The 8,996-nt window shown below is 37.7% G+C and overlaps 1 protein-coding gene across 1 annotated transcript; it reads right to left on the bottom strand.

Moving 5' to 3' along the window:
* Positions 1-233: 233 nt before the first annotated feature.
* Positions 234-7,709, bottom strand: LOC124642264 (vitellin-degrading protease-like). Its single transcript, XM_047180615.1, has 5 exons — positions 7,616-7,709; positions 5,080-5,251; positions 4,238-4,490; positions 3,792-3,941; positions 234-736 (listed from the first exon to the last, which is right to left on the bottom strand). Exons 1-5 carry the CDS (start codon positions 7,656-7,658, stop codon positions 557-559), a joined length of 798 nt encoding a protein of 265 aa, XP_047036571.1. The 5' UTR covers positions 7,659-7,709; the 3' UTR covers positions 234-556.
* Between the last annotated feature and the right edge of the window lie 1,287 nt (positions 7,710-8,996).

The following is an 8,996-nucleotide window of genomic DNA, read 5'->3' on the forward strand; positions in this document are numbered from 1 at the left end:
TTCGAATTTCAAAGCACCCAATCCTTATCGTTCGCCCGTCTTTTATCCTTTTAAAAGGCTAGACTTTATATAGTGCTTTTGGAGTTCCCGTAGTTAGGTTTTTAATTCCCACCATTCTGTACGGTTAAAAGGTTTTACGAAGAGTTTTGTTAAAGTTACTGTGATGTGAGAATTTAAGAGAACGTACTTAACTATGGGTTGAAACTTTTTGAGTGCAAAGAAAATTAATTATGTTTGTAAAATCTCATTTTATTTTTATCTGATAAAACTTAAAAAAAAACATTTAATGAAACAAGAATGCCTATATAAACAAGTACATACACAAATATTCTAAGATAGAGGCTAGATCGAACTGATTGGTGACCTGACAAAATCTGCAGACACCAAAATGACATAAAATATTCTTTGGTGCCATGGCTTCAAGTTCCCAAGTCTTTAAATAAATAAGAATATAAGAAATAAATTGCCACCTCGGTGTGCTCATCAATGCCAAAAACATCCATAAATTCAATGCAGCCTCAACCTTAACATATCCCTAAATTAACCCTAATCTAAATCACTCAACACTCCTTTGAACATGCTTCCACCTCAGCATGGCAATATTGTTGTCTAACCAGGTCCTCAAGGCTGAGACCTTGGCATACACTCCAGGGTAGTCTGGTCTGGCACAGCCGAGACCCCAGGAGACGATACCAGCTAACTTGTTGTTGTGGACTAGAGGACCACCGCTGTCTCCCTGAGGAATAGAAAGAAGAATCTATTAAGAACGGACCACAGAGGAAGAAAGACATCGGAGAGGCCATAACGAAGGAAGGTCAGGCACCTTCTCGTAGGTCAAGCAACGTGCGGTAGATGTTATCAGTTACTAGAACTGTCTTGATTGATTGGTGATTTTATTTTGAAAACTAGCTTCTGCCCGCGACTTCGTACGCGGATCCTGTCCCTTATGCCAGCGACTACGGGGTCAGCAAAATCAAATATCTGAATAGTCGCAATAGACGTGAACATAGGGATAAAAGAAGTGATTCTAATTAGTCCGCATTTAAGTTGTGTGTGGCAAAAATATTACGTAAAAAAACATTAAATAGATGACAAAGTCGTGGTGACTTAGTGGAATTCGTGGTGGTTTAGTGGGTAGAGAACCAATCTCTTAAGTATGAGCGTGCGTCTTTAATTCCAGGCCTGGCAAGTGCCTGCCAATGCAACTTTTCTAAGTTCGTATGTACTTTCTACGTATATTTTGGATACCAATGACCGTTATTTGGAGGGGATGTTAAACTGTAGGTTCCGACTGTCATTGAACATTCCATTCTTGGCAGTCGTTACGGGTAGTCAGAAGCCAGTAAGTCTTACCAAGGGGTGTTGGGTTGAGCGGGTAACCGGGTTGTGGAGGTCAGATAGGCAGTTGCTCCTTGTAAAACACTGGTACTCAGTTGCATCGTGACTGGAAGTCGACCCTAACATAATTGGGACAAAGGCTCTTGAGATAATAACGACAATAATAATGAGATATAGGCACCGCAGGACATCTGAGGCTGATGACGGGGAGTAGCGACCCCGCGGGGCTATATATACTGAGTTCTCCAGGGAGTGTATACTGTCCCCCATCTCCGGCCGGTCGGAGTGAACCATGACGGGGGTAGGTCTCACGCCTCTGGCTTGGCTTGGCCGTCCAGAGTGGAGTCGCTAGAGCAGGGTTAGTAGCCCTGCTCGGAGGATGCCTCGTGGTAAGTGACCCACAGGGAGCGCGTAATCTGCGTTTAAAATCCGCCGAGGTATTCTCACACTTCAGCCGCTCATGTCCCTGTTGCCCTCTTGTTGCTATTCAGTGACTGATCTGTACAGTAAGTGAGCTGGCGAAGTCTCCACCTGCAATTTTTACATGTATCTAATACATTGTCATCGGCAGGTGCCATAGTTCCCGTAGTTTCCCCGTTCCTAGTCCATTAGCATCCCATCACAATAGCCCAAGTAGTTTTCATCCACAGTTAGCAATGGTATAGCACAGAACCGGGGATTGTCTTTTTTTAACGACGTCCACCGGGGATTGTCCTTGAGTTCATATTTCTATAGTGTATAAAGGGATAATCGTCGGTTTTGTGTCACCATACCTATTTCATAACATTCGTTTCTATACATTTCAAGTGTAGTATTGCTCTTGAAGTTCCACATCAGGTGTTCCAGATCTTCGATGTATATACGTCAATAGAGAGTGCTTATTAGATTGAACCACTTTTGCAAAAACGTCATATCTTTATATGCTATAGTATAGCTGGGCTCCTGGGGTTCCACATCAGGTGTTTTACATCTTCAATTTTTATAAGTCAACAGAGAGTGCTTATCAGATTGAACAACTTTTGCTAAAACGTCACACCTCTATATGCTATAGTCTAGCTGGGCCCCTGGAGTTCCACATCAGGTGTTTTAGATCTTCAATTTGTATAAGTCAATAGAAAGTGCTTATCAAGTTGAACAACTTTTGCTAAAACGTCATACCTGTATATGGTACAGAGAAGCTGGGCTCTTGGGGTTCCACATCAGGTGTTCCAGATCTTAAAATTTATTATCTCAGCTGAAAATGCTCATCAAATGAAACAATTTTTGCCACGGCACCATATTTGTATCTCTTATAGTTTTATTGGTCTGTTGGAGTTCTGCGTCAGGTCTTCAAGTTTCGAAGATAAATTATAGCCTATATGTTGACCAGGCTTAATACTAATACAACAAAGAAAAAATCATTGAAATCCGTTCAGTAGTTCGGAAGATTAGCGTGTACAAACAAACAGACATACAGACATACAGACATACAGACATACAGACATACAGACATACAGACATACAGACAGAATTTTTTTTTTGGATTTGTGCTCCATTACTGTTTCTAAACCCCACCCAATTATTATTTTTTTAATATATTCAATGTACAGACACAGTTTTTTTACAGATTTATTATATGTATAGATAATGGGCGGGTTATGTACTTATAATGCGTGTAAGGGCGGAGTTGTTAACGTTCCTCGTCCCCCGAACACAAGCATTTTGGTGCGCTATTTTCTCAGGAGATTTTGCCTTACGACATTTCCGCTAGTTATTTTGTTCCCCATGGTTTAGACCAAAGGAAAAATAACTCCAGCATTATTAGGTACAATTTAAAAAATTCTCTCATAGAACTCTTTAAATGTAAACACAGGACATTGTGTTATTATTTTAAGCGTGATTATACAGGTGTGCGACACTATGACGCAATTGTTTCTTCTGGTCTACTCGGTATAACAAACAGTAACAAATTGCGTACGAACATAACTAAATTATCCATATTATTGCAACCTTTGTACGCAAACATAATTATGCTACAGTGGTCTCGCGCCAACACGTATACATTTCTTTTGCAAACCAAATGTGCGTGACACGCGAACAAAATTTTGGTTAAAAACCCGCTAAGGATATTAGAGAGTCGTGGTGGCCGAGTGGGTAAAGAACCAATTTTTCAAGTATGAGTGTCTGATTCGATTCCAGCTCGGGCAAGTACCAATAAAACTTTTCTGAGTTTGAATGTATGTATTTTCTAAGTATTTCTCGGATAGAAGTGACTGTGGTTCCAAAGGCTAAACTGGTATTCAGAAGCCAGTAAGTTTGACACAAGTCTTACCAAGAGGTACTGGGATGTCCGAGTAACTGGATTGAGCTGACCTCCTCAATCCAGTTACTCGGGCAACCCTCCTCAGGGGCAGTCGCTCCTAGTAACACAGGGAAGAGGCTCGGGAGATGATGATGATATAATGAATGATTACCTGACAAGCATCTTTGCCCCCCTCGCTGGTTCCAGCGCAGAGCATATTGTTTGTGATGGTATACACTGGCTGGTAAGCAGCATTGCATTGCTGTTCATTTACTTTAGGAACAGCCACCCTTTGCAGAATGTGTGGGACTCCTCCAGTTTCCTGAAAAAAATCAATAAAAATGTGTAAATGTCGGATGAGTCTAGAAAATATATGTTCAATTTAAAATGCAAAAATTACTAGGATCACTACCCACTCGTCTTCCATTTTCATGCCGTTTTGTCCAAAAGATAGATATGATTTAAGAAGAAGGTTTGGCGTAATATACCCTGGAGGCAGCCATAGTGGCACACAAGAGTAAAACCCGGCCGTGATGTAGGCCAAATTTTTACTATCTAGATCCTAAGGCAATGTTTCTATAAATCAAAGAAATACTTTAATATTCAAACAATACTTACAAAAAGATTGCCCCAACCAGTGACAATAGTCACATCGCCATCCAAAATCTCCTCATCTTTATCAGCCATTTCTATCGGAGCCACTCGGTCACTGAACACGACTTTCTTCTTCAACCACAGTACTGCGATGTCGCTGTCCATCTTCGAGTAGCTGAAGTCGGGATGCCATCTGAAGTCGCCGACCGGGTATAAGTCACCGCCCTTCTGACTGAATGATGAACCGACTCGGATTTCGTACATTTCTGGGAATGACCTGAAAAAATATGTAAATTAATAAAGAATTTTCAGAGTCTTTATAAATGTAACTTTATGAAAGCTTATTATGTATATTGTTTCTTACAACGTTCTCTTTCAGTATGAATTAAGTAATTATTATGGTAAATATTTTACTACCAGGTAAAATCTTTAGTTAAACTAGAATGAATTTAAATACAGCACAAAAATTATATTAACCATCATCTACTTTTTAGCCACAATGAATGCTGCTTAATGTAACAAATTCACTAAGTATGTAATTAACATTGTCGATTTGCATGACTAAATTATAAGTCGAATAAAGTGAGACCAAATTTTTATTGTATTTTTATAAATTTTTATTCATATTGTACCTATATTCCGCGAATAAATAAATTTCATTTCATTTCATCTACCGCATTAAAATAACCATTTTAAGATAAAACAGAATGAAGAAAAGTGGCAACCTGAAGACTAGGATAGTCTTCAGGTCTTCATTCCAAACATATCAATTGAATTTATTGACTCCGTTTCGCCATGCAAGTATAACATTTAAACTTCCTAACATTTCATTTGAAATGAATGCTTCTAAGATTTTATCTACTTACCCACTAATACAATGAGCAGCAGTAACAACAATATCTTCAGCTACCAACGCCCCTCCACAGGAGTGCCTCCCTCTCCTCACTAGAGACACCTGGTACGGAGCATCAGTGATCTCTATGTCTTCACCCCCAACGATCTTTAAATCCTCAAGGGATTTTATCGTCGGCGTTGACACTGGAAATTGGCAGAAAAAAAATTTGGAACACTTATTTTAGTAGGTACTGTAGTGTCAGTGAATGTCTTCGGTAGTCGTTACGGGTAGTCAGAAGCCAGAAGACTGATAACCAGTCTTACCAACGGGTATTGTGTTGCCCGGGTAACTGGATTGAGCAGGTTAGATAGGGCAGTCGCTCCTTGTAAAACACTGGTATATACTCAGCTGAATCCGGTTAGACGCGAAGCCGACCCCAACGTAGTTGGGAAAAGGCTCGGGAGATGATATTATATCTTAGTAGGTACTAACTGTTTCTTGCGGTCCCACTCGCGTTCCGAGGGGGCTATATCCCGCACCCGGATAAATATTGCGTTTGTCCTTTCTCATGCTTTAGACTATCTGTATTTTGATTTTGGATAATAATTTACTACTAGCTGATATTCCCGGTTCGTTCCATTTCTCGAGGGAACTATTTACCCAAAATGTAGATATACATACATATGTCCTTTTTCATGTCTTTCATTTTCTGTGCAGTAAATATTTAAGTCGATTCTATTTTGGCGTGAAAGTCGAACGAACAGATACTTTAAGGTTTTTTTTTTAGAAATAAAACCAATTAAAAGCCCTATTCCACTTGACTAAATTCAGAAGTCCTAAATTGCTACCTAATTAGTATTTAGTCCGTCAGAAACGCTTTTTTTTAATTTAGGATTCTAGCCAGAATTTTTTCTTTGGGAATTCTTAGCTAAATTAGTTACTGAATCATTTAAGGCGTCTACATTTAGTCAAATGGAATAACGTTTTAAATAAGAAATTTTCTACTTTCTTTATTTTAGGTTTTGTGATGAATTCTCTTGGAAACGCGATATAATAGAACTCTACGCCGTCATAATTACTATTACTAAATGATGCTATTGTTGTTTTAGTTTGTTTACTTATTGTAAGTTCACCAATTTTGGACACTATCAACTGAATTTACTTTATCAAAATGCTTGATAGATCCATCTTACACGTTTAACATAAAGGACAATGCTCAAAAAAAACCCAAGCCCGGCGCAAACGAAAAGTAACTCAAATTATAGGTAATAATAAGTAATGAAATACTGCATAGGAGGCATCATCGAAATCAATGGCTAAATGTATGAAATTGCTATTTGATTTTTTAAAGGGGTAACATGAGCAGCTGGGGCTTATAGTTTAATTAAAGTGCTATCTGAAACAACAAACAAGTAATATGGCAAGTAATAAGCTTCTCCAAAAAGATAAATCAATACCGAAATACAGGCTGCAGCGCCCACGTCATCGCGTCATGAGCGTTTTACATTACTTAGGGTGGGCTAGACATGAGGAACAGTTCGCGCATCCCGCAACATTTTTGGATCTCGTCGTGTTAGAAATAAAGAATCGATGACTTTTAAGCGTTATTAGATATTAAAATGAAAAGTGCATTCATATCCTGTTTTAGTTCTATCATCCTATTATTTTGTAAAAGTAGGTAGAATAGTGGAGAAGTTGCTATAAACATGTCATTATGTACACTCTTAAACCACAACTGTATCTGTTTGCTGTTCCTTTTACTAATACATTATGTTACCTCTAAAATCTTGAGTAGCAATGTACCGCAGATGTTAAAATTCGAATAGCAATTTCACGCATATAGCCACTGATTTCGATAATGCCCCCTATGTAATATTTAATTACTTATTTTTACCTATATTTTGAGTTACATTTCTTTTGCGCCGGGCCTGGGTTTTTTTCTCATACTTCATGAGCATTGTCCTTTAGAGAAATCTCATTAAAAAAAAACCGTTACAACCCGGTGAAAAATAAAAAAATTAAGCAAAAAGATTGAAGATTGAACTGGCGATTTTCATGCGTTCATGGGAAAATACACACTGTCCAGAGCACTGTTTAGTTCAAACATCATCCGAGAACACATTATACGAGAAGTATGACGATCCTTGGCTGTCTGTGAAGACCGTAATTTGATATATTGTCGCTTCTTTCTTTTATTAATATAATTTAACTTTTTGACTTCCATTTATTTATTTTTAAACATATAAATTACATTTTTAAATATAAAAATAAAAAACATTTAAAAATATAAAAAATGGGTTGCCACCGATATCGGGCACAGGGTCCAAGGTACCGGCGGTAAGGGTCCCAGAGACAGAAACCTCCTCACAATACGCGCCGTATCAAGGAGCACTGCCGTCTGAATCAGTTCTTTGATCTAGCCGCCTAACGAGAGCCTCATGAGGTGTTGGTCGAGGCTCTTGGCTATTAGACCATTAACTTTTATTGTTAACATATACTTTGGGCCTAGTTGCCAAATAAATAAGTTTTAATTGTTTTAATTTAAAAAGGACGAAAAATTCACTCACCGACAAAACTAAAGAACGCGAAACAAAACACCAACGAAATCATGTTGCCTAGCAAACTACTGTCTATTAACTACAGTAATTCAATATATACCTGAAAATTACAAAAGATTATTAAGGTCAACGTAATTTAACTGATAAGGGTAGCCTTGAAACTATACTCGACTGATAAAGGAATCTTATATTTGTTTGTATGTTTGTTTATGTGATTGATAAGTTGTGTCAAGTTTAGTAAACCTTTTGGGGTTCTGTGAAATTTTTCAGGAAATCATATTCATCTTCCTGCCTTTACTCGACTGTGACAAACGTAAGGTTATATTTTTGCTTATTTTCGTATGTTTCTCCATAATGGTTTTTGTCTGAAGATGCAATTGGAGGTTGAATATTAACATAATTATGTCCAATTTCAATCTCTAATCTAAAACAGTGGATGGATCGTTTATTGCAATTTATAATTAGGTTATTATTAATCAACTTTTAACGAAGAGTTCCGCCTATTTATAGACTTAATTTCACTTTAATCTGTCCTACAATTACTCATCCAATTGAAGGCAATTTTCAATAAATACAAAATCTATTTTTATTCGGAAATATCGACCACTTTTTTTTTAAAGACGCTAAAAATCATCAAATGACCCCTCCCGCTGTGGGTTAGCAGCGGTGGTGGAGTGTCAGACTCGTACTGACTAAAAACCGTCGTGTTCCGTCGTAGGCGTAGGTCGTAGGTATCGAACCGCTTAGACAGACAAGTGGTAATTAAAAGTAATGGAACATAATACCGTAGTCATTAACTAATTGAGTCAACAAGCCCATTAACAGGTTACCTAACGATGGAATATTTTGTTCTCATGGTTTATTTATGTGAATAAGTACTGAGTATAGAAATGTTTTATTTTCCCAGAATATTTAAGAAATGTTTCTTTTACATGTCACTTATACAACCTGATGATCAGAGAGGTCAGACTTTCTGGTGCCTGATGTATAAACTCTGATGTATAAACGACATACGGTCCCATATGACATTTATACATCAGACAGATATGACCGTATGACGGTAAAACTCATTATAAGATAGACGGTCCCCATCCACCAAGGCATGTGGTGGTAAATCTTATTTTTGACTGGCCCGTTCGATTATTTAGCCAGGAGCCTTTGTGCCATAATTGACTGTGCATTTAATAGACAGCAATTTCAACAGTATGTACTAACAAAAAAAAACTTTATCATTATTAAATACCTTCCAAACATTTTACACAAACTTCTACTATATTTACGGACACTTCAAACCTGAAATTATTTACCCACTTACTCGATCAAGTAGGTTTTATTTCATACTTAAAAGCACTCAAAAGAGTTTGTTTAGTGTTTTCTATGTAATTGGTTC

Source organism: Helicoverpa zea, chromosome 24 (genome assembly GCF_022581195.2).
Source record: "Helicoverpa zea isolate HzStark_Cry1AcR chromosome 24, ilHelZeax1.1, whole genome shotgun sequence".
NCBI lineage: Eukaryota > Metazoa > Arthropoda > Insecta > Lepidoptera > Noctuidae > Helicoverpa > Helicoverpa zea.